This window comes from Haemaphysalis longicornis, unplaced genomic scaffold, assembly GCF_048455015.1.
Source record: "Haemaphysalis longicornis isolate Haplotype H1 unplaced genomic scaffold, Haemaphysalis longicornis Haplotype H1 scaffold_4, whole genome shotgun sequence".
NCBI lineage: Eukaryota > Metazoa > Arthropoda > Arachnida > Ixodida > Ixodidae > Haemaphysalis > Haemaphysalis longicornis.
Window position 1 is genome coordinate 220,664,042 of NW_027526361.1, and position 26,740 is coordinate 220,690,781.

Genomic DNA, 26,740 nt, shown 5'->3' on the forward strand with positions numbered 1-26,740 from the left:
CTGCACCTGACTGGGGCACCAAACCATTCGGTAGCTCCTGTTAAGCGCAACGGCAGCTCTTTGGGCGGTGCTTTCGAAGCCTTAAGTTATCAGGCTAGAATCCCACGGCTCTCTCGCCCTCTATTACCGCACTTGACAAAGGGGATAGAACTGAGAATGGCAAACACCTCATTTACGTTAACTGTGAAACAGACGTGTCATAACTAGTGGTGCGAAAGATTCGCAGAGACACATAAGTCTGTTTACTTCTGGGAATGCGACTGCGTCGTGTTTTGCTTCAAGCTATGCGACCCTCTAGTTCAAGTGATAGGTCTGCTGGGATTTTCATCTTCTCGTGCGAGAGTATCTCCGTCACGAGAAGAATATACGTCTGTTCGCGTCGTAGCAGCGGCGCTGTTGTAAGGTTGTGCATGGTTGTCTTTTTGATCGCCGTGCGGTACCTTTGTGCTCCCTTGCATCTTCTTCAAGAATCGTACTTCTCACAGTTGCAGTTGAGCTGTGCTGAGATAGCACCAACATAAAGAGACGGGTTCAGTGCTGTGGTCATCTCCTATCTTTGCCACTTTCACCATCATTTTCTGTTTGCGTCATTTTCTTCCCTCATTAGGGCCGTTGGCCAATTTACGTGGTTAGCACCGCGTATACGTTATCGGCGTAAACGTGCTTTCCTGCATCTAACTTGCAAGCACAATGTGTTCATGGAAGCCTCCAGCGGCGCGATTGCGAGTGTTCGCTTATTACCCTCCTCAAGATCCTTTTATGTTTTTTGTTCTTCCTTGTTTCTCTTTTTCTTGCTCTTTAGGCCGTCGATTTTGTCTATTACCGTAAATGTGCTTGCCTGCTTCCGTAAATGAGATGCCAAACTACTCCGGCAGGCTTCCGGCTAATGCGTGTTTTTGTGTCGATGGCCACATAGAATTCACTGAATCCACCTTTTGGGATCTGGAAACAGCCATCAACTATGGTTATGGCGTGCCCTGGCGTACTAATTGCCTCTTTGTAAGAAATCCCATACAATAGAGCGCGTCTTTATTGAGTGCTAGGGGACGACGTCCTGCTGAGAACTTTGAGAAAAGATCTCCCGCTCACTGTAAAAGGCGTTCGGTTCCTGTCAGTAGGAACTCTGAACATTTTACCATGTCAGCTTGTTATGCTGCTGAGCCTCAATGCTATTTGGCGAAGTCGAATGGCTCTGAGGCACTCGGACGGGGATGTGATTACGGTGCCTCACTATTTGGCGTTGAATGTCCCGTTTGTCCACAAAGTGACTGAGATTCAATTAAGTCAAATCGAATGGGTGTCTTAGTTTCTACCTTTAGTGTTTTTAGCAGTTTTTCACTACTAAAGTCTGCAGACTGTTCTGGCTATTATGCTTAAATTTGTGAACAGACGTGTTATTATGTACGCTGTAAGTCTGGTGGCTGAGGACCCTGTCAAGCGTGTTCAGCCTTTAGTCTCAGCATCCCCTGGGTTTCGCCAAGAAATAAAAATCAAATACTCAAATACTCAAACATGGGACGCAGGAATATGACGGCAGTAAAAAGAATGGTTTATGGTTCTGGGGATGCTTGTCTGACTCCAATTCCGAAAAAATTGGGTTCGAATATTTGTCCGAACTACAGATATTTTTTTACTTACCTTCGGTTGGCACTCTCGGTCATTTTTAGAGCCGCCATACGTGGTGCCATACGCCAGATTTTGGCACATAAGGGGCATTTATGTTTTCCCCTAAAAACCCTACAAACCTCTGAAAAACACGATAGCTTCCTTCAAACGAGTTGTGACCCCTAAGATGTCTCTGTAAGTTTATTGATGCGTGTGAATGGCACTGTTGCAAAGATTAGTTTCATCAGTTCGGTATTTTTTCTGGTTCCAGGTTGGACCGTCGAGACGATAACGGGATGTCCGTGGAAGTCTCTTTCCGAATACCAGAAGGTGAGCGCACTTTTTTTTCTAGGTTACATAACGCCTTTCTTAAGGGCCGTGAATTAAATTTTATCGCCTGTACAAATCTGCGAAATAACAAAACTTTACCGGAACCATCCGTCAAAGCAACTCCAGTGAACGAATGAATTACTATACTCGAGTCGTGAGGCGCGGTGGCCGCTTTTCTGACGGAGGCGGAAAGCAAAAACCCCCGTGTTTTCTAAATTTAGCGCACGTTAAAGGTCTCCAGTTAGTCAAAATTAATCCGGCGCCCTCCACTACGGTGTGCCTCATAACCTACGTACTTTCAGCCTGTTAAACGCCATAATCAAATACCTACTCGAGTACAATTTAAGAACAACAATAGCTCATGTAGTGCATCACTACGCCGAAGTGCCGGCCCAAGATGCCGGTGCGCGCGCGGGTGCGCGTTTTCAAAGATGATGGCGCGTTTATGCGTGACATCGCCTGCTTTATCTCACGTAGTTTCTTTCTCGCCGAGCAGTAATTTATAAGCCGGCTACGTCTGAAAAATCACTGAAACGACTCGTGTCACGTTCGAAGTAGTCACAGTCATGCGCTTTGCGGCGCGCAGAGGAACTTCCGGCTGCGATAATGAGGCGCAGTGGCAACTTCCGTTGGCCATCTGACCAAAAACGGCGCTCGCATATTTGTCCGCTCGTCGCGCTCACTTCCTGGCCCGTGGGCACTCAAAGCAGGTTTCTGTATATAATAACTCAAGTGAGACTATGGCTTCTGTGTCAACTTTTTTCCCGCCTCCACCTCCTCCTGTGCCAACACCATGCAGCAGTATCGTCCTCGTCAACATCTAACGCTCGATCCATTCTTAACTGCGTCGTACAGCAATTACAAATATTAACCACGACTCTCGCAGCATGCATCTGTAAATTTTGCGCTCACCGCACATGCAACAATAAGCAATGAAAGCATACTCCAATGAACCGGGGGCTTGCCTCAAAAAGTGGGTGAATTTAAAGAACGCGTTCACGTAGGCGCACTTAGCACATGGGCTCTCCTGCTTCAGGAAGCGAACGGCCTACCCTGTATCCTCTCCATTACAGTCTATGCGCCTCCAAAAATCAATAACCACCATAACGTTCCACCGAAGCCACGCAGTGAAGCTGTAGTGGGTGTCCTCACGCGCCTTCCCCAGCAATCCGTTTACCTTCAAAGATGGTGCTCCCCGTGGCAAGAAACTGTTGCGGTGAACGTTCAGCTGAGTCACTGTGCCGTGATCCTTGTGTCGTGCTATGTGTGTCCACACAGTGGTCATGTCCCATGTGTTTGGCTAGGGTGGATTTCGCATATACCAGCACAACACCCCGGTTGTCCCATCCACATCGCCAGGAAGTTTAGTGCTCCGCACCCATCCTGGGGCTATGACATGGCGAGTGCGGGAGGTTCAGAGGTGTTAAAGTTCGTGGAGCATGCTCAATTCATTCTACTTAGTAACACGACCCAGTACGCCTCCACGTTCCCCAGACCTAGCTTGGTGGCTTGGTCCATCTGCAGTTACTTGGCGGCGGGAGACAGACTGCTGGGGTAGCTATCATCATCCCATTGACCTAGATCTTTCATCTTCACCCTCTTGTGGCCTACGTCATAAATGTGACATCATCAAGTGAGACAAGTTTCAGAAATCAGATACCAGCAGATACCAAGTTTCGGATAACAACGTTTAAACAGGACCCTTTATCATCCATACAAAGAGCTCTTGAGGTTTCGGTCACTGTAAACTGGGCCAACGAGAGTCGCCCTAACCCTTATTCGCGCCTTCTTCTATTGTAGGCACAGTTCTGCAGGCGCAATTGATTGCTTGTCGCCATTCCAACTCACTGAATTGCCAACTCCGCCTTAAATTAAAAAGCTCACGGCCATGGCTCGTCACCATGAACCACGGCTGACCCGCCAGCGCTGGCTTGACATAAGCGCTTAGTTAGGGCCTCAGTCTGGACTACGCTCTATATGGCACATTTTTCATTATTTGGGGCGATCACCACGATCCTAAGACCCTGCTGCGTCAGGGTTCCTTACGTCCAACCAGACTTCATCGCAATTTGCAGATACGCTGGCTCGTGCTTTATACTACAATTTCAGCTTGGATCCAGCAATCGCGCCCCCTTCGTTCACTTTTCCGCCGGGTGCTAGTATGCCACCATCTGAAGCAGCAACCGAGGGTGTACTCTCACCATCTACCATGGCATAACTGACATGGCTACTCTCCGGAAAGCTTCCTGCCCTGACAGAGTAACGTTTCAATCTTTTAAGAATCTCGATTATTCTTCTGTGGTGGGCCTCCTTGAGGCGTACAATGGGGTATGGCTCACATGCACAATCACTGCTGCCGGTTCAAGCAGATGTTTCTACTATTCCAAAACCCAGTAAACCGAATACCACTATCCGCAACCTCCTACCAAGAGCACGCGCGACGACCATTTGGAAGCTGTGGGAGCGAATGCTTGCCACACGCCCATCCAGTGGTGGCACGACGTGCACCATGTTTACCCCCCATTCCTAATTCGATTTCCTCCCCGCCCGGTGCAGACGACGGTCTGGGCCAACTCTTCGAGTGATCATGATTGGTGGCCAATCCCACTGTGTTCGTTCTGTGCTGAACATGAGAGGAGAAAAACGAAAGGAAAGGCCGAGAGGTTGTCCATGGATCTCCATAAAGTGTACGATCACCGTGGCCACAACGCCATCATTGCGGTACTTCATCTCCTTCCCCTGCCTCACGCCTATGCGAATTTGTTTCCTTCTACCTGTAAAACCGCACCTTCTTTAACCACCTCAACGTATCTCCCATCGGTTCTTTCCATTCCCGCCGTGCTGTCCTGCCCCCTTGCTTTTTTACATGGGCATGATGCCTCTTGCTTGGCGAATGGGTTCGATTCCGCACATCTCTAGTATCACCTATGCGGACGACATCACGGCATGGTCTGTTCACCAGGACAGTCACGTCTAAAGTGTCAGTCTGCAACAGGCCCTTGATCAAACCAATTCTTGGTAGAAGTATCTTGGCCTCACAAAAAAGGTCCTACCAAAACAAAATTCCAATCATGGCTAACGTAAGTGGCCGTCGGCGTTTGGCAACTTTCTCTTTCTGCACAAGGCACGCCTACACCAACCCAGTCTACTGTACGGGTGTTAGGCTTAGATACGATGGCCAATGGTTTTACAAAACCTTGGATTAGCTTTTCAAAGCATCATGCTTCACAGCCGCTGAATCTGTCCTGTTGGATTTGACCCGCACGCTTTTCCGAGCCATTCTTCAGCCTCGCATAATTTATCACGTGCAATTCCACTTTCTCACAAAGCATACAGGGCGCTACTCAAATCAACAAGCAATTCGGTCATGCTAGCCAAAACCGGTCTTCCATCCGTCACCCCCATCCAAATTCTCCAACACGAAGCGCAGCCGAACACAACTTATAAGCTGCTCCATCAGCGTCAATAAGCCTACCTCTAAAAACAGGCCCTTGACCCAGATGCCACTTCTCTTTCAGCGTGCATGACCAATTCACCAGCCCCGCAGCTATCAAACACTACTCTTATTAGCTCATAAATTTGCTCCATATCATGCGCAAAACCGACAAACATTGAGATCCGGCTCTGCTTGAATGGACGTGTTTATACTACTACGATGGCATTTTTAGTGAATTACCCTTGTTGTAAGCGCTCAATCTTCTGGAGATTGCGTAATAACCTTGTCATAAGGACATCACATTAAAATATATTGTGTTTAACTGCCTCATCGTAAGAGGAGGTGTCGCCGTAGTGGTGTGTACTTACTTATTCCAAAGCGGAAGAGGTAACTGTTCGTGTAAGTTGAATTCAGCTTACAGAGCTGGTTTTCAGGTTCAGAAGGAGAGGTCTTAGAAACGCGGATTGAACACCTGGTGAACCATATGCAAACAAGTGTGGTTAGGTAGCGAGTTACACAATACGAGGTTTCCTTCAGTGAATGAAAAGCAGTGCGCCTAAGCGGAAGCTTCGTTTTTAAAGCGAAATCGTTCTTAGTGGGATTGAGGGTCTCGTGTCAAAGAAAGGAATGCATTTCCCCATAGACCGCCTGGCTGACTGAAAAGCTCTGATAAGATCTCTAGACACAGTGCGCATGCGCGAAACCGGGCTTCCATTGTTTTAAAACGGTTACTTGAAAATCGCGAAGAAATGGTTCTACATAAGACAATACGCGCATCAATCATGAAGGAGTACAAAAGTATAACTTTATTTCATAAACCATGTATAGGTATACATATAAATGGTTCATATGAATGCGTTTACTTAGTGTGCTAAAAATCGTCGCATAGGTTTGTTCTCCGTTTGCGATTTGGGTCTTCGAATTTTTGACGATCGGTTGGACGCACTGTTAGCGCGGGTTGTGACGCAATGTTGTCGCAGTTTTGTTATGAGAAAGTTTTCGCACTTCTGTCAACATTCTTTAGGAAGAAATGGTAAAGGTTTTTTAAAACATTCGTGTAGTTCCGGGTAAAAAAAACTTACGGGCCGCTTCATCGGCTTTTTGGTTCCTCGTGATACCGCTGTGGCTAGGTATCCGCTAGTGTTCTTCACCGTGTCTGTTAATGCAGGCGAAATGCTGAAGTTAGAAAATGTGCCAAAATACAGTGTGTAACTTCAAAATTGCGTAGTTTACATAGCGCAGTTACCGTGTGATGCGCATATTGCAAATATGAAAGCCTCCGGAAGCTTGTGTTCAAACATTCGCCCATATGGCCGACCCACTGCCGGCCCGTGACAACAGAATTTCGTAGATTACGGTCGTTGTACATGCTACAAATTGTGTTTTATTCTCAATGCCACATATGCAGAAGTTCTTGTGTAAGTTGCGTCTTTTTTAAAAGTGTTCCTCCGATACAGTTCAGCTAAGTAATAGGCCTGGTCGCTTTACTGGGTGAGATTATTCGAAAAGTTTTCACTCGACGGGCAATTTACTTCTTTTCAATGGTGGCTCTACGTATTTGAGCAGACCAAGCGGAGTGTACCGGAAAAATTGCGACACGGATTTGTAGCTAAGGGCGTTTTGGAGTAAATTGGAGCGGTTTGTGACGTGAAAGGTGCCCGAATAAAGTTGTTTCGTCCCACTAGAAACGTGGGGTGTAATTCGAGAGTTTAACAGCTTCTCTATTCTCACCGGCGTGGTTTGATTCCACCCGCAACCGGCGCGGTATCAGATCCCCTGTTCACTCCAGGAGTAAAGCAGAATAAAACTGCTCGCGCACTCTCTCCACGCTGGAAGTGGTTGAAGGTCGGTTGAATCCTTTCCGCGGGAGGTTATGAAACCGCAAAGGAACACTCCGACGTGTTAGAAAAAAAAACGAAATGCAGAAAGAAACACGTCGGAACCAGGTCGGGGATGTCGCCGTACACCGAAAGCTGTCGCGCAAGAGCAGTGTTGTACGGAACGGCGTTACAAGGAACGGCGTTCCTGGAACTAGTTCCTTTTTGGAGGAACGGAGGAACGCCACCGTTCTATTAAGGGTCGGCGGAACTGTAACGGTAACTCGTTACGTTTTTGAAGGAACGGCAGGAACGGCGTTCCTGCCGTTACATCGTCAGGATTTGGCTGTTTTTGATGCCAAGGCTCGAATACAAAAATCCACAAAGCGCTACTGCGTTTCTCTTCCCATAAGATCGTCAGTTTGCCCGCCCTTCAGCCGTACGTGCTTCCTCGAAGGTCAAAGGCAGAAGAATAACCACGCAGCAGGCCGCAGCTTGTGCTTGCTTTCATGCTGGTTGCTTACGCTGCGTTCGACGGGTGAATAGCGTAGCCGCGAGAATGCTTTACACCCTTCATCGTTTGTCTGGGAAGGCCAGAATGCGCGTCTGGCCGCTAGAATTGTTCCCTGGCGGGGAAAGAATAGAGGGTTTTAGCAGTCTGTCCGTTCTGTAGTATGCGTTGTGACTGGGTTGACGGGGACCCGGCTGGGCACTTGGGCATTCGTCGCGGTAGGGGGATTAGTTCCGCGGGCCTGCCACTGCCTGCGGGCCTGCGGGCCTGCCTGCAGAGGAGTGTCACTTGAGCTTTACCATTGCGTCGACTGGACTTCGAAAACTTGAAGACGATTGTTGCCGCTCTCGTCACACTAGCCTATTCATTTTTTTTTTGCTCCTTATAATGGGAGGAAGCGATGTATAACTGGGGTGTCCATGATATGCGCGACTTGATGAGTTAATTCCCAAGGAGGTGACTGAAGGCGCAGAAAGAGCGATTCCTGGAGTGGGGGCGCCGTCGATATGACCGCGACGCGCGGAAGGGCGTAGCCAGCAAACGATAGTGGCCATTGTGGTCTCAGCCGCTTTTTGGGTGGCTTTTTGTGTCACATTATAGAGGTTTCGTGCGCCCATGGTGAATGTAAAGCTTTTTCTCTGTTTTAAACGCGAAGTGTGCAATGTCATTGTTCTGAATGTATCACCCAATTCCCTGCAAAAGCCTCCACTAAGAGGCTAGCAGTACGTTCTAAATAAAAAAGAAAAAATCATTGCGGTGACGCTTCGGAGACCGTGAACTCCACCACGCCAGTAGGATTTTCGGGGGAAACCGAAAATAATATGGCTGAAAAAAAAATCTGTACGAGATTCAAGCGTACAGGCGGGAGGTGGGAGGGGGGGGGGGCGCTAGAACAAAGAATTAAAATGTGGTAAATGTAGGCTTGTTAACATTAAACGAAGGTTGGTTGTCCCGAACACAATGGGTGGAATTTGTATGCACAACCGGTACGCGCTTAATCAGCATTTAGGACATTAGAGCCTGCGGCTGTTTTCCAAAAGGCCTGTTTTCCTCCCCGACAATATCCTAGACCAGTGTTCGCGAATTCATTTTAGCAAGGCAGCCCAGCCTACGTAATACTCTTCATAAGGTTCTCTTCATTATGGGGGCTAGCTAATGTTTGTTACTTTTTGGATATTGAGAGTGTGCATGTAATTTATGTAATTTGGGGGTGTGTAATTTAAAAAAAATACAAAAGAGGCGGTAGACCATAGTAAACGCGGGTAATTGTCTTAGCTAAAAAAGAGCGAATATAAATTAACAACCTGTCATAAATGAAAAAAAAACGCGTGCTAAATAATTCAATCGGCTGCATAACAGGTGTCCCAAGGAAGAGGTATTAAACAAAAATATATAAATGTAAAACTTCTAAAAATACCTGGCAAAGATCTGACATGGCATCAATCAAAAAAATAAATTCACTGCTCCAGATTGTTGTCCATAACCCAGGTAAAGCGGAAATAAAAATATAACGGCTGTCGCAAACCGGCAAGCACCGGATAATTTGGTCGCCAAAATTTCCGTACACCGAAATGTCCGTACACCGAAATGTGCGTGCACCGAAACGCCCGTACACCGATATGTCCGTACACCGAAATTTCCGCACCGAAATATCCTGTATCGAAATGCCCTCGAGCCGTCTGGAGTTTGTGCGGTGCTCCCTGAAAAAATTCGCCTAGGAGCGTTTCTTTTGATTATCTTTATCTCCAGATAATCGCTGCCGGTGGTGTTAATATTCGTATAATATAAGTAGTTCGATGTGAGTTTTAAATGTCTCAATTAATTTCGACCCAGGATTATCCGACACTATATTTTAATTTAAAAATCTAATTGTAACGTTAATGTAACGACACGTTCCAATTTTCGAAGTGGAACTGGAACGCGTTCCTTTCGCAATAAAGGAACTTGTAACGGGAACTCGTTTCAAAATTGGCAAGGAACGAGGAACGAGCTTTCGTTCCTATTTTGGAGGAACGTGTACAACACTGCGCAAGAGCAGCGTCGCCAGGCGAGGAACTCCAATTTACGGAGAAAGGGGACAATAAGGAGGGGTCGCGGAGAACGCGTTGCTGTTGGGCCGGGGAACCCTTCGTTTCCTCAGGCTTTCAGTCAAAATTTTCCAGTGACAGTGTGGCTGATTGGCTTGATCATATATTTGTGCTGTGCGTGCTTTATTGAAAGAAATTACGAGGAGCTTTTTGTTTCAAAAAAAATTCCCGCGCCTTCCCGCGAGGGGAACACGAGTACATGCAGAGCCTTGGGGGTCGTTAACGCCGCGTAAAGTCGCGTTAGGGTGGGTAGTTGGGTCGTAGTTGCGTTGGTGTTGGTTTGGGGTAGAGAGAGGAGAGTAAAGTCGCGTTAGGGTGGAGCGAGCGTTAACCAAGCAAGGAAAGAGCAACGCAGTGACTGAAGCACGAGCGACCGCTAGCCGCTTTATTTTTGCAGCGCGCGCAGTAGAGGGAGAGCAGTACGGGGGGGGGGGGGGGGGGGGGGGAGAGCGCGCAGGCGCAAGCAGCGCGCGCCCTTTCACGCCCAACCGCGCTGCTATCACGCACCTGTTACGCCGAGACCGCGACGGAGCGAATGGGCTGACTACGACGCATGCGCGCGCCAGCTGCTGTTGAGAGAGAGGAGGGAAGGAGGAGAGGCGCACCTGCTGCTGACGCGGAGCTGTTGACGCCGTCCGACGCAGGAAGAGGCGAGGCTAAGAAATGCTCTGCATTTAAAACGTGCATATGCCTCGGGGAAGTGGCTGTGATAGCATGTTAAGTTACGGCATCTATGTTGCAAACAAAAAATGCGGCCAAGCAATACAAGCATTTTGGTGCGACGACTCCTGCAGTGATCACAAACAGCGGTGCCTTGGATTATTAGTACTTCGATGAAAGTGAGTAAGGCAAATTCCACTGTCCGCGTGGTTTGGAATACGTGCGATGTACTTCGATAACAGACTGCAATCGGAGTGAACCTTGCTCTATTACAGCATGTACCGTGCGTGCGTACTCTTCGAGATTGTGCTGCGCAACAGTGACGTCCGTATTTCGCGACAGTATACCCCTCCAAGTCTTGCTTTACGGATGTGCTGTCAACCATGGAGGAAGAAAAAGTTAGGAGACGGCATGACGTCACGCAGCTAGCCTTCGCAAGCCCAGCTCCGTTGAAGCCGCTCCCTCCGCCGTTTCTCTTTCTCAAGCCGCCGAAGTCGGCCCAGCACGTGACCTCCATGGTCGGGTGGGCCGGCGGCGGCGGTCTCCGACTCCGGCGCTTCTCTCGTGCTTGGTTGGCGGTAGCTTTTCCCCGTCCTTCCTGCATTTGTCTGCTCGGTGATCTCATGCCCGCGTGCGGGCAGGAGTGCCGCGTATGTGTGAGAGACAAAAGCCGTGGGAAAAAAACCAACATATATCAGGCTTCGCGACAACGGGCAGCAGAGTAGTTTCGAGCAGACGAAATTGAAGAGCTCGCGGCGGCGGCACGATGGGGTCACGTGGTGCAGTGACGCCTGGGCCGACTTCGATTTTACTTTTTATGTATAGGCTTCACGCTTCTCCGGTAGCGCCGTCTCCTAACTTTTTCTTCCTCCATGCTGTCAACGGATCAAGGTTCGCGAAGGCAAGGAATCAAGCTAAGGATTGACTTTCCCTTAACTTCGCACGTTCTGCTTCTTAAATAAAACAGGTTGAAGATATGCTTGTCCACTTGCGTCCAGCCCTAAGAATTCCAACAAGGTAATTTTTTAATCCTTTCATATCAATTCCCACCTAATATTTTTTTATCCAGGAGAACAAATTTGATTTCATGAGCCGATTGACTTTTGCTGACGGAGTGAAATGATGCACCAATGCAGTCAGCACTACGAAATCAGCTGAATATATTGCCCAATTGATTCTGGATAAATTTCTCAGCGCTGCTTCCGTTGTCCTGAAGGAAGCAGGCCTTTGTTTCTTAGCAGCTATGCGGGTTTATAGTTATAAGGCTATTAATGGGTAAAAAACTACGCAAGCATCGGTCACGCCATCCGCTGAAGACGTCGTAGTCTCCGACTTGTTCCAGGTCATGAATGGTAGTGCAGTACTGCCCGTGGAGGCACGAAAAAACAGTTCAGAACTCTTGCAGTTAGTTCCGCAATGCTGCATCAAAGGAATACTATGTATTCTGAAGTAACGGAACCCTCCTTGGGAAGGCATAGGAGGACTCTGGTCCGGCGTTCCATAACACCATGGCCGGTGGAATTCCCCAACTCGTGTCGGGAATTCTTCGATGGTGTTTCCGAGGGGGCCTCGCAACTCCTCTAGGAATACCTTGACCCTTTCCCCACGGGAGTCCGGGGACTCCAGGTTGAAGGGTAGGGCTATGCTGGGGTATGAGGAGTTACCTGATGCTTGAAAAAGGAATCGTATATGGAACAAGCATTTCAACTCCTTTGAAGAGTTGCCCTGACTCCTTCACTTGTTAGAGTGGTTGTGAAGGGAATCACACACGCAAAGCTCCGAATCTTTCGAAGTAATGCAGGAGGACACACGCATGTGTTATTGTCTGGCGTATATATCATTCAAACAAGCTTTCAAAATAAGGACTTCTTCTAAACTGCGTGCCCTTCAGTTAGAGGGCAGAGGGAGAATTTCCTGATTCGTGCACGCGCGCATTCCATTTCTGTGCATGTGGGGCGAGATCTGTTTGTCGTTCAACGTCGCACCACAGCTGTTGTAACATTCCAGCGGTGGTTAGTCGAGATGCCTCCTGACGTGCCTTTGCACTCGCTGTGACTCTCACATGTACTGCAGTGTCTGGATGCGTAGCCCCTTTTGCCCAACACCTGCTTATGCACAGTAAACCCTTGGATAATTGATGATTTCGTTTAATATCGGGACGTTCACGTAAGTACCAATTGGTTTGCCGCAAAAGCATACAATTTCATCGATAAGGTCTGACGGGTCACAGATACACTTGCACAAATATTGACAGTATACAGTGAAAGCTCGTCAATTCTAACTAGGTTAATTCGAACTGACACCCTGGACCCGGCACAGCCCTGTACATTTCAATCGGGGAAAGCTCCCGGTAATTCGAACACGTCGGCATCCAGAATGGTTAATTCCAACTGGGATCCCGCTCCTCACTGAAGAAATCGGCCCAGAGTGGTTACAATGTGCTTCGAACCCAAACCAAACCAAATTTACTAGAGACGCAAAACAACTAAACATTAAAAATTGGCCGCGTATCTGCTCCTCCCGTTGCAAATGTCAAGAAAAGACAATAGTCTTTGTCGACATTTGCCAAGTAAGTGCCTCCCTTCGTTTTCCCACTCACCACTCATGTTGTTGCTCTTGCGTCGCGCTCCTCCCAAGGTAAACACGCTAAAGGCTTGCTCGAGTCCGTTTAAATTTTCCGCGTTCCACTGCTCCAGGCCGGGTGCCTCGACCCCAGCGCTGCCGTACGGCGGATACGCGCGTGAATCGAGGCGCCCTACTTCAACCTCTATATAACCGCGTTGCCCTAGTTCATGTGCGTTCCAAGCAGAACGTAGAGCCTGTCTAGTAGAACCTTTCGCAAGTGTTGCCGCGTGATTTCTTAAAATTCCGCCAAAAGCTATAGTGGCGCTGGCGACAGCAGACGACAGCGCGAATTTTTTCTTCTGCAGTGGATGTAGAATTTCAGTTCGCAAAAATCAAGCAACTATGATTCTTTTTAATAAAGAAACACTGTAAATATCCCTTGCGTATTGCTTTTCTGCCTTGTATGTGAGTAATGCTTTGTTCTTGTTCAACAATGTTGACAAGTATGAACATATAAACCGGAGTCAGGCGTTAAGATTTAGCTGTGAGTATATAAGACTATTGCGCAGCATCTTGTTTACTTTGGCCGGGTGGCTGAATTGAGTCACAGACGGACAGACAGACATACAGACAGACCAAAATTTCTGGCTTTAAGTAGCCCAAGAAAGACTACCGTCTTTAAAACCGCTTAGCGCTCGCGCCATGGCTACGACAGCTCGAATGCCAGTGCTCCGCCGCATGCCGTTGCAGCTTTTCTCTCTGCCGCGCTCGCTGGTCTGGGCCTGCGATCACGTGGCGCGGGCAACAAGCTCTTCAGTAGTGGCTGTAGACCGCGCGGCGTGCGTTCGTCGTGGTAGCAGTCGTAGTTATGCTTTTGTTTGTACGCTGCGCGTAGCCAGTTTCTTGTGTCATCTATTTCGTTGCCTCGTTGTCTTTGGCAGCGGCGCCTCATCCACTGGGCCATTCATGGCGGGTCGGGGGAAATACGCGGCGAAGTACTTAAAAACGAACATGCAACAAAATTTCCTGCCACGCCTTCTTTGTGTTCTGCCCGCGCAGCCTGGCGCGATGTCCGTTCATTTTAGCGTCCACCCGCTAACTCGAACTCCGCTTAATTCGAACAATTTTGTGATCCTATTTGAGTTCGAATTAACGAGTTTTACTATATGCACTTTCGGGAATCTCGATTCGTCAGGCCCTAATAACTTATGAGTGTGGCAAATTGGCGCCAAAATTGGGTGCTGATCACTTCGTTTTGTTTCTACGTCACGAATCTGTATGACTTGCCTAGAAAACTTGGCTGAGACAAACGACAGATCAGTGCAACTGATGACATTGAAGAGTTCAAGTATATTAGGGTGTCGTAATTTATGAATCAGTACTGTAGCAAGTAACGCCACTAGCAACCGTTTTAGGGGCGAAGCTCCTCTTGCTCGGGGCAAGTCCCTCGGCGTGCTGTGTCCACTAGTTCTCGGGGCGACCGCTAAAGGCGCAGCTGTGCAATAGTTGATAGGTCGCCCGCTAGATGGCGCGCCGCCACTCAAGGCGGTGCAGCACACACCTGTACTCCGCCGTTTCCGCTGCTCCGCTGCAGAATCGAAGCGGGCGCGGGAAGGAGCGGTCGCTACCTGAGGTTGGTGGCGCCGACGCGCGCTTCAAGCGCGACTTCTTCGATCGCTCGTTCGGCCACAGCTGTAAGGTCGGGCTTGCCAGTACGCGACCGTGTTTGTTATGCCCCTAATGAAGGCCATGTCTTGACAGAGCACGCTGTCCGAGAACGCTCGTCCGCCTGTTTCGAAATACTGCCGCGTGAATGCATTTGTGGTAGCGTTGTTGCGGAACGTCATCGTCTTATAGGAAACGTTGTGCCGCATGACTTTCATGGCCTTGTACAGCACGTGCTCCGGTCCGACACCGCGGCATCGATATGTAAATGATTACATCTTGTGTGTATATAAGTGTATGTAATTGCATCGATATGTAAATAATAAACATCGTGTATATAAGTGTATATGCAATCACCCCTATAACAACGTGTCGAGTCTTTATATGATGTATTGGCGAATGTTTCACGGTTTTACCGGTAACCATTCGAGCTTCGCCACCCCACTCACCATCATTCACTTCGTGGAGATGGCGGGATTTTTTTTTTCTTGCCTTTGGCGAACCGCACTTTAGAGATCATTATATGTACTGAAATTGCCACACACTACATGGGGCGCGGAAGTAGTCCTTATTAAACTGCCCAGCCTTCACACGGGGAAAGCAGCACTCCCTTTGAGATAGGCGCCAAGAAAGTAAAAAATTTACCGGGACAGAGGATGGACTTGAGCACTTATCATCAATGATGCTACTTGGTGGCCGGTCTCACAAAGTGCGGACGTTGCTTGCCATGGACATTCACAAGGCATATGACAACGTCAGCCACAGCCCTATCCTGGAAGTTCTCCAAAGCCTACTTGTCCTGGAAAAGGTCCGCTGTTTCATCCGGACCTTCTTGACTAAAAGATCATTTGCAGTACGGGTTGGTGGAGCTAGTTACGGCCATTTTACGCCCGTCTGTGGAGTGCCTGAGGGGTCGGTGATTTCACCCTTCCTCTTTAATGTAGTTATTCTGCCGCTCGCCTGGCATCTTGGCTCGATATCAGACCTACACCTTCTGGTGTACGCGGATGATATTACAGTATCAACTCTCCAGCCATACTTGTGTCGGCAATCCGCCAGCCTGCAACAAGCTTTGACGGACACACAGAAATGGTGTGAATACGCTGGTCTCCCGCGTTCAGTCAAAAAGATGGCCATTTCGTCCGTGGCCAATGCTTGGGGCCGTCGTAGACTGGAGATATCATCGATCTCGCTACAACTCTCCGGCCAGCCTGTGCGTACTGTTACCTCTCTTCGCGTGCTGGGATTGGAGATTTCATCGTCAGGCTCAGCTGCCTTGTGGCTTCGATCTGCCTGCCAACAAGCAGATGAGATGCTACACCTTATCCGACGCATTTCGCAAAAGTCTGGAGGCTCCTGCTTCAAAATGGTCCGACTCTTGGTGCGGTCAATACTTCAGCCTCGACTTGTCTATCAGGCTCAATTCCAGCATATGCCCCAAGCGGAGTGGGCCCGACTTGAATCAATTAATAGAACTGCAATGCGGACAATCACCTGCCTCCCTCAAATAACGCCCATACCATCTCTTCAGGCAGAAGCTCAACTTAACACCCTGGATGAGCTTGTACATCAACGCCGCTCCGCACGCCAGCACAAACTTAATTTGTTCCGGGGGCAGCGGCATTGGCGGTCTACATGGGCCGTCCTCTACCCGCCTTACCAGCCCACCCTGTAACTAGGCCGCCCTGGCTGTACCATCAAGTGACCGACAACCGGCCGCAAATTCGACTCCACAGTCGGTCGACGGGAAGCGCAGACGCGCAATCTGCGGGCGCGCCTTCACTAGCTACTGTGAACCAGCCCCGTTTTAGAGACATTTGTGGACGCAGGGGCCCAAGACGGCGTTTTAACTACGGCGATCGAATTCCCCTCTCATTCAGAAGTGAACCAAAACTGCGCTTATGAAACACTCCGCACCTGGCATTCTGTGCGGGCGAAGCTTACAGCCATCCGGGACGGACTGCAAGCGCTACTAACGGCACTTCGTCAAGCTTCTGGAAGTTTTACGGCACAAATTTACACGGACTCAACGGCGGCCATACGGGATTTGCGACGTGAACCCTCCAACTCGTCTGTCTCAACAGACATTCATAATCTGCTGGACACGTACCCCGTCCTCCTCCGAATTTCGTGGATCCGGTGTGCTACTATCACCGCTCATATTGTGGCGGTTAGTTCCCCTCACCTTACGTCGGTTCCACGGCCCCTGCCCTTGCTGGTAACTGACCCACATGACCAATTTCTCTAACTAAAGGAAGATCTGCGTCGCGCCACACGTGCTCTCATCCCACCGTGTGGGACAGACCTTCCCAATGCGCTCGCTCGCTGGGAGGAGGTCCTGTTGCGTAGACTACGCGTGGCCCTCTCTCCTGCGGTAACCCGGGCGTGGCCACCGCGATACCATGACCCGTTTACCACGAACTGCCCCTTCTGTACGGCTCCTGCCAAAGACGCCAACACCAACCACCTGCTATGGACGTGCCCTTCCCTGAGTGCAGCGAGATCCCGACACCTTCGCGGCACAGGCCTGCATCCTGGGAGACCCTCCGATCTTCAGCGATGGCTGTGGGGGCCCCACCACCACTGTCTTCTGGACTTCCTCCGGGAAACGGGTGCAACCTTGTACCTGTAGGACCTATGCCAAAGGGCATACTATCGCAAAAAAAGCAACATATCACAAAGTGCCACAAACACATTGTATTTGCACGATTCTAACGCGCCCCTGTCTGTGACGTGCAGTCTAATCTTACACCCTTAATCCGCAAAAGTATCTTGGCGCCTATTCTACCGCTCTCACCAAATATTTCCCTTTACCGGCGCCTCAAAGTTTCACAAAGCGTTAACTTGAACATAAATCGGCACACGCTATGGGCAGCAAAATCCTTCCCGTACAGCTCTGCACTTAAAAGGTGGTGCCTTGGTTTTCGCCAATCGCGAACACCCGACTCCAGCACGTCTTCTGCAAAGGTGATTACTTTGCGTTTAAACTAAGCCTCCACCATTCATTAAGCCGCTTCCTTTCGGTTCGGAGTTCGAAGTTTCGGTTTTAAGGTTTCAGAGTTTCGAGTCCAAATATAACGCACTGTTTTTTTTTTTTTTTGGACGCCCATTTTCACAAAAAGTGTGCTTGTTAGAATGGGGCAAATACGGTACTCGCTTGTGCTGCAAAGTGTGACGAAACCCTCAGCGCAGTTCCTGTCATTGAGAAGAGGTCCAAGTGAAAATAAATTGATGATTCCTTGGTGGGTGTTTAGGAATTCGTGAGCATCCAGTCCCTCTGCCTCGCGAACTTGAAACACGGCCTGACGCGCACGTCTTGCTGTTGCTTCAGAAGTCCGCAAAGCGGCATTTCTCACACGTCAGTCGTACCCCGCCCCAGCAGTGCCTAACGCTCTAACCGTCCGAGGGGTTAAGTAACTCGCTTTTGCAGCAGCAATGGCTGCCTGTCGCTCGTTTTGTTGTCAATTGGTATCGGAATTTCGTCGCCGAATTTCTCACTTTCCCTAAATACAGCGCGGGTTGCTAATCTATATAGACGTCTCAGGTGTCCTGGCCTCAAGCAGTAATAATTAATTATGAATCCAGCTAACCCCCAAAAGCGCAAAGCTGACGCTAAACGACACAGGAACGTGTCATGCAGGCTGGCCCAGCTAGGGATCATCTAACTGTGACACCGCTACGCTTCCACAAGACGCCGCCACAGCTTGCCACAATTCGGACTCCAAAATTAAATTTATTTCAGCGGCGTTTTGACGAGCACACTGTCACCAACCTTAATTTGAATGCCATACACTTTGCAATCACTCGAATATGTGATAAACGGGATCCGCTCTGCAATACTATGTTTACACTGCACGCAGGTGTATACACCGCTCGAGGGGTGCAGACAACCCCGTACTTAGCACTATTAGGAAAGATGTCCGCCGCTTGCGAGAGGGGATCTCCAACGGTCGTTATAACATGGATTCCTGCACATGAAAGAATAACTGGAAACAAAAGTGTACACCAGGCAGCGCGCGCTGCCGCTGTTCCCGCACATTTGACTGGATGCGCTGTAGTTTCTACTACTTGGTACACTGCCGACGTTTGACATGCGCCGTCACCTCCTAAGGAGGGGGCGGAGACATGGCAGCGCTCGCAAATCTGGCGTATTGTGGCGATTCTAAGCACCCTCCGATTCTAAGCCCCCTCCTCTACTTTCTAAAACGAAATGGAAAAAATAGTCTGCATGCGAATGTAGGCACCCCTTTTTCTAAGCAGGCATCGCAAAATGGATTTCGGATGCGTGTAAGAGGCTCCCAGTTGACGTTGTGGCGAAGTCATTTGTGAAGTTTACAATTGCAAACCACACCAACGGAATAGAAGACGACCTACTGAAGGATACTGGGAGTGGTGGCGCAAACGGCACAACGAACTCGAATTGTAGTGAGGTTGGCTCACTATCATACGTAAGCAGAGGGTTCACTGTCTGTACCTATTTCTCTTTTGTATGTCAGCCAAGTAAACCATTATTCCTTGCGCCCGTATCTGCGAGATACGGCTGCGAAAACAAGTGACGGCGAGAGGGGTAATTTATGTTTTTCGAATATAAGCACTCCCCTAACTTTGGGCATTGCCAGCGTGGAAAAAAAAGGGGTGCTTAGAATCAGTAAATACGGCATATCGCCGCACCATCAGCGGCTCTTGGCTAACACTGAAGAACTATATCGTCGTCCGCCCAGCACACTCCTGAGTTCTTCGCTGAAACCAGACTGGTTCACTTCGGTCAATAGCACGGTTGCACCTTATTAACCTGAACTCATACCTGACCCCACGGCGACTGTGATGCCGTGCAAGAGGCACGACCGAACATCTCGTGCGGAGCAATTGAGTACCTTGGTGGCCATCGACCTCCTACTTTGCCAGAGAGCATCGACCCGTCGTCGCACATCGGGCCATCGGACGGACTTCAGTTCCGGCGGGCGTTTCTTTGATAATATAGCGATGTAGAAAGACCTAGCCGTTTCTTCGCTAAGGCGGCCTCGGGACCACTCCACCTCGAAGCAGAAATGAGCCCCGGTCCCCTCCCCCACAACCATAAAACATCCAATTTCTTCAGCAATGGTTGTACCCTAATAAATGCAGAAATTAAAACGTACAAAAATTGTTTAAATTTCCGAACGTAATCCGTTTATTATCGATAATGTGAATCGTCCCGTTTAAAGTGAAAAAAAAAACAAATTAATATGTGGACTGGACTGAAAAAAAAACGTTTATTTATAGTTCTTTTTGGCGTGGATGGACCGCCACCCACCGGTGTTTTGCGGCGTTTGCTACAGCTCCCGACGGGGTTGAGCAGAGGTGGTAGCCTTGTTCCATGTCTCCAACGCCCTCTGCTATCTTGCGTGCCTGCTGAACCAGACCGATCTGTTTTTCACAGCTGTCGCTGTCCCCAGTGCCTCCAATGCTTCTCATTTGAAGCTTTTGATTTTGGGGGCAGCTTTCGTGTTTTTGGCATTCCCATGTGGTGTGTAGATGGTGGGTTTTTGATTGCACAATGGGCACGCATCTGCATATTGAGACGGGTAAATTTTGCTCAGCAAGTTGTAGTTTCAGAACGTGCCTGTGTGCAGTTGTCTCCAGGGTGTGGCTTTCGCCCCCGTCAGGGAATTCGTTTGGAGGAGGGTAGCTTTTTCTGATGCCCCTGTAGTATTCCAATGTGGCCGAGTATTCCGGGGGGACTGGCGTGGGTTCTTCAAGGTTGGAATCTTCGTGTGATCGGTTTGAAGCATAGTTTCGATCTAATCTTCCCTGGTCCATGTTCCCTCCTATTTCCGAGTGCGCCGGCACCCACAGGATACCCTGTTGGATCTTAGGTGGTTGTTCAGGGTTTTGGGGTACGCCACCTTTAGACTCGAGAGTAAGCGAAGCGTGCGGGGACTTACTCGTCCGCTCAGAAAGTGTGTGCAAACTTCTTGCGAGTCGTAAATTGTTGTAAGTGATCGGCCTGTCCGGAAGCCTTCCGCCACTCCCAGAGCAACAGCTAGCACCTCGGCTGCCGTCACGGTATAATGACGCAGCGAGCCGCTGATGATCAGATGGAGTTCTGACTTTATGACTACAACCACCCTGGGTCCATTTTGGTCTTTGAACGGCGAGCCGTAACGGAGAAAACTTTGGTTCTTCGCGAAGGCATATCTCCGATATCGCCCACAGCGCTTACTGCTTGAGGCTCAAGAGTATTCTTGAGCTGTTATGGACGGCTTGTAATTTCTTTTAACCTAAATAAATAGTACGACGTACTTTCACGCGCAAATTTCCGTTGTCGAGATATAGCCGCTATTCCCTGTTGGGGGTACGTCCTATAGAATGTGGCCCGCTCTTAAAACTCACCGCTGAAAATGACGGCAAGAAGGGTAGCGTGAGTGTGCTTCGGTCGCTGTATTGGCCACACCTTCGATTCTCGCTCTCCCTGGCCTCGCCAACTGGGAGAACCGCCTAATAAAGTTCTCGTTCCCGTGTGTAGCCAACTTGCGTGTCTATTTGGCAGAACGCAAGTATATTTTAGGGATGTTAACCGAAACCAGACTACATTGCGTCGCATGACTCGGTCCCATTGCACGGGTTCTTTTCATTCGAGTTGACACTCCAACGCTGCATCTATCTCGGAATGCAACCGCGCAAACCGACTTTGTACCGCTGTCACTTTAGGACATGCGCCGCTATGCGCAAACCGATGCAGCTGGACAGGGCCTGCCACGTGAGTGAGGTCATCAGTCTCGTTTATTTCAAAGCTGGGCGAGTTCTGGACTCTTACAGCGATGCTGTGTACGCTTCGGTTTCCATGTATCATGTGCGCAGAAAAATTGGAATAGAACAAACTGTTTTCGGACCGAAGAGCTAGTGGTTTGTGGTTCCTTCTGCAATGGCTCCTGCAGTAACGTTTTGACCGGTGTTTTTACTCTTCTAGGGACGGGCACATCTCTGGCTTCCCCATAATGCGTGCTCGGGTGATGGGGGATCGCGGGAGCGGGGGTGGAGAGGCGGAAGGGGGGGGGGGGGGTGTTGAACTCACTCATGACATGACCTGACTGCTGTGCTTCGCGGTCGATCGGTTTGTCTTGGTGTGTCAGATAGACAGCAAGATGCCTACGATGAGGAAAGGAAGCGGACAGCCCCATGTTTTTCCGTTTGAGTAAAACTGTACCCCTTCCATGTGTCATTCAGCTAATTAGCTAGGAAGTAGCAAATCGCAAAGAAACATGCTTTGTTTTGTGCTCTACGACAAGCTGCGGCAAGCCCTTCATGGCGGCTGCGTTAGGAAGTAAACATTTTGGGCTGTCACAAACTTGCGTGCACCGCGGCGCGATTTATTAAGCGTTCTGTTTTTATGCACTAATAAACACAGTAAAATATTCCGGCTAGCGCTGGTTCAACGCAAATAAGCCGTCAACATTAACAAAGAGAGAGAGAGAGAGGAAAAAAATTCATTTATTGAGCGTCTAAAGCAGGTCTTGTGGCTCGTTGGGAATGGTTCCTTATTCACTAGAGCCCATATGACGTCATGGCCGCCGGCGCCCAATCGACCAGCGCAAGCTGGGTCGCCAGGGAGAAGCTGGACATCAAAATATTCCATTGCTCTCTAAAAGAGGGGGTAGGAAAATGGAGGAGGGGTGCATTTCACAGAGCTAAAGTCGCACTCCCCAATTATGTGGCGGAGTGATCCTGGTTTTTAAAGGAAAGCTTTACTACTTTCGTCCAGCGATTTCGTGGAGGAGGCGCAGATGACCTTTTGACCGGATACACGCCCGGCGACACACCCCTCGAAGCGCATCGCGTGATTCGCCAGGCCCGCTGTTGGCGCCTGCGGGCGCTGACAGCGGTCGCCACCGCCGCTGCGGCCGAGGCAGCCAACCACCCCGCAACCTCCCATGCATGCGGCGCCGGGTCGTTTGGGGCAACATGACTCGTCCAGCGCCCGGCGAAGAGAACGGTGCGTTCGCCATGAATGAACGCTGCCCGGCCTCCTTCTGTGAGCGTTGCACGGAACCGAACGGCTTGCAGACGTGGTCGGCAATACAGCTGAATCAAAGGTTTAACCAAGCGAAACCAAGACTCAAGCAGACTAAGCCAAGCTTTTGCTTTGCATATGCAAGGTAAGCTAAGCTAAGCAGCAGCCATTTTTTTTAATTTGCATTCGGCAGAGTATTGGTCCGGGAACATGACGCGTAACAAGCCGGAAACACTAGAATTAAAAAAGCCGGGAGAGCCTCGACTAAATTAAAATACGAAAAAAAAAACGCTTTCATTTTTTCTGTGCCACACTTCCGATAACGCTTTCACTCTTTCCTTCGCATCTGGAAGCCTTGTCAAAGCTACTGTTATCAACAGCGTGGAGCGGCATTGCGTGATTTGGCTGTCGCAGCACAACTACCAGCCATACGGTTTTGCTTTGCTTTCTGGCTTGTAAACCTAACCTTTATAGTCGTCACTGACGCCGTTGTATGCCATTACGTCCTGCAGGAAAGCCAACTTTCTTTTAGATAATGATAAATGATCGTGGGTGAACTGAAAGAAAAAAAAAAAGGCTGCGGCTTAGCTAAGCTACTCTTGGATATGCAAAGCAAAAGCTTGGCTCACACTAGTTGAGTCTTGGTTTCGCTTTATTGACCTTTAATGTAGCTGTATTGGCGACCACGGCTCAGAGTCGTTCGGTCCCGTGGAACGCTCACAGAAGGAGGTCCGGCCTCGCTTTCATTTTCGGTGAACGCGGCGTTCGTCTTTCACAGCGAACGCGGTGCAAGATGAGTCGCATAGCTCGAGACGCTCAAGCGGCGCATGTGCGGGAGGCTGCGAGTTTGGTCGGCCGCCTATCAGCTGAGCGGCCGCTCTTGTCGTGGCCGCCGCCACTACGTGAACAGAACCACTTGAAACGGGGCCTTGAGCGCAGTGCTGACCGCGGACACGGCGAATCACGCGATGCGCTTCGAGGGGTGTGGCGCCGGGGGTGTGTCTCCGGTCAAAAGGTTAATTTCCGCGTCCTCCACGAAACCGCTGGATGAAAGTAGTAAAGCTTTGCTTTACAACGCTTCCCGTGGCCGCCATCGAAATTGGTTATCTCGCATAAAAAGCGGCGTCTATCTCATCTCTCTATTTCGACAGGATCGCAGCGAACGCCAAGCAGAAGTCACCGAATCGCGTCGTACATTCCAAACTCAAACGCTAGGCGTACAGAGTGCACACCCGAGAGCTGCTTTGAATATTCTAGAAAAGTGGTGCGGAAATCCAGAGAAGCGCATACTCGCAGTGTAGGATTCGCTAACAAAAAAAGCCATCAAAAGAAAACTTCTCGTTCAACTGTCATCGTCCTTAGATGGAGAGATGCATGATTTTTTAAAGTACCTATCGAATGTCTTTATTGCTGCAACAGAAAAGAAGCGGTCAATAACCGCTATATTTGTGGAATGACGTAATCCGAGCGCTCAAAGAACGCCAATACTCGGGATAGAGAGAAAAAATTTTCGAGCTGATTGCAAAGTTATCTGATGGGCATACAGAAGTAATTTTTGGCTGAGGTACTTTAAAGATTTAAAGATTTAGAAAAAGTAAAAATATTGCAGTGTGCCTTTTCTTGTCCTTATAGAAATAACCCACCACCGGTTCCCAATATCGAAAACGTTTTCTTCTTTCCCCAAACACCTTGTTTCTTCCGTAGTGCTAGGAAGCGCTGACGGCTCACGATAATAGGTACTAAGGAAGACAGAGACCAACCGGCGCGGATAATTTTGTTGTTTATTCTCGTGGCGATTTTAGTGCGGGGTAAAGTCGTATGAAAGATCACTTCATGCCGCGACATCTAGGTCTTGTTCGACGTCCTGATGCCATAATGGTTTTGGCTGTACGTGATCATGCACCGTCGTTAACGGCCCGCATCCGTCAAAACTCCACCTTCTGCCCCCTGGCGTGAAGTAGCCTCGTTCGCGATTGAAATTCAGCACGACCCAAGCAATCATTCTTTCGAATGTGGCCCACTGTCTTCCTCGAGGCAACGCTGCATCACCAGCCCGGTCATGCATATTGTAGCAGTTTAGTTCCTCCAATATACATCAAGTTCGCTCTGATTTGTTAAACTTACCCGTGTTCAGTATTTGTTTACATTCCCCTGGCTGGCGTTTTCATTATCTTTAGTTGCCTCCGGCATATGTGCATGCATGTGCACATGCATTGCGTCTTTCCTTGCAATCTGCTAATATCTCTCGGTTTTCGTTTTGTGTTCACGACTCTCTCTAGTTCTCTCCGCTGCTTCGGGCAAAAGGCCCCCCGCGTCAGACGGCCACCCCTTGTCACTGTCTAGGACAGAGGCGATGGTTTCTTTTTTTTTTTCCGCAACACCTTTAGCGGTGGCATACCCTAGTCGCTGGTGATTGGCAGGCTTCATAATTTTAACTCCGAGGACTTGCAAAGACTAAGTCGCACTTTTATATTACTAAGCGCTTGGCACTAAGTAATAAATGTAGAAAGTGGTGTGTGAGCACAAAACACTGAGAACACAGGTATCGAACCTAATGTCTGCGAAAAATCAATTACAAAATACATTTTGCCATTTGCATGCTTGGAAACGAAGAGGAAGAAATTGGTCTATTCATCTGAAGGCCCGTATAGTTATCCACGTGCTGTCAGAAGCGCCTACCGCATCGTTGCGGCGCACTGCGAAAGTTCTATAGCGCTGAATTGTAATGGTCACTGAAGTTCTGTACTTTATCGTCGTTCTGTGATGAGTTCTATCCTGCAGGAGCATTTCTCACATGCTCTCCGAATGCACGATTGAGAAGTTTCCTGTTGAACCGACATCAGCTCAAAGCCCTTTTTCAGTGGAAGAGACCATAAGCTTATCCCAATCTCAGGAAGCCCAATGATCGCTATTCTTTCGCTTCAAGAGAAGGCTATAAAAACTGGCCCTCTCTCATACGAGTAGTGCGAGATGGAAGTAGCCAAAAATAGAAAGGAGAAATATGGTACGTTAGATTTTTACAGATCTACTCCGGCATTAAAATAAAATACAGTTTATTAGCACATTCATGCATTGTAAGCCGCAGAGTTTGGAGCATTCTGGATTGCTTTCCTCGAAGACCTAAAATGTAAAACTCGAAAATATAACGCCACTAACCGGCGAAAAAACGAGATCGTAGAAAAAATGCAATCCTTGAACTCCGTGAAGGCAGAAAATCAGTGAAACTGACCCGCAAATCCAAACTATGCAGATCGTAATGACTTGACGTACGGATCAGTCGATATTCAGAAATCAGAAAACACACCATTTTCCTATTACGGTGCCTTTAGTAAAGACTGCACGTACTGCAGACCTTCAAGTCTTCCACGTTGGCGGAATTTGGAAACACATTTGCCAGCAAGCACCCGTAACGCCGACTTATTGACGTTCGAGTCACGCACGTAACCGATCCGCACGACGTCTTTATCGAACCACAACCAGTCATGCACGTCGCCACTAGCTCCCAAGGGTTGATCTCGCAATTCGCGTTTGAGCGTTAACGTTCGCGCTTCCGAAGTTGCTTGATCGATTGATTGAAAACACGTTTATTCCAGTTTGTTGCGCTAGGGCGCGGGTAAGCGTAGTGTCAGTTTACTTGCCTCTGGACGCCGACCACTTCTCGCTGCATTATCCGCATTGCGACGTCCTTAATTCTCCTATCCGACTAAATGTCGGCGTTAAGCTTCTTAGCGCTCTTGTCTTATATGCGCCTCCCATCAGCGACGCTCACGTTCCGTTTGCTGTTCTCTACGTCGCTCGTCGTAGGCTAGTTGCTCTTCGGCAGTTTTAACGACAGACGGCCGTACCATGGCACTGTAAGACCACAATTGACTCAACGTACCAAGTGACAATTGACTCAACGAACCGAGTGAGTTTATTCCATTACAATTTCTTTCTACCAAACACGTAAAGCGAAGGCACCGGCGAGTGTAAGGATACCCGGGACGATGGGGGTCATCCATCAAGCGTTACAGGTGCGCAGAATGCCAGTAAAGAGCTCTCAGACACCCAGCGGGCATCCTCCATCAAATGTTC

General features: G+C 49.0%; 1 protein-coding gene across 4 annotated transcripts in view; it reads left to right on the forward strand.

Annotated features, from left to right (window-relative positions):
- Positions 1-26,740, forward strand: part of LOC144179641 (ATP-binding cassette subfamily G member 4-like) — a 117,077-nt gene that overhangs the window by 61,339 nt on the left and 28,998 nt on the right. For 2 of the 4 annotated variants that reach the window (XM_077708067.1, XM_077708066.1), the window contains exon 2: positions 1,877-1,935. In XM_077708067.1, coding sequence (XP_077564193.1) covers positions 1,902-1,935 — 34 coding nt within the window. In that variant the 5' untranslated portion in view covers positions 1,877-1,901. Of the gene's footprint in view, positions 1-1,876; positions 1,936-10,608; positions 10,626-26,431; positions 26,574-26,740 lie in introns of those variants that run through there. The other 2 variants (XM_077708069.1, XM_077708068.1) reach the window with 2 other exon arrangements.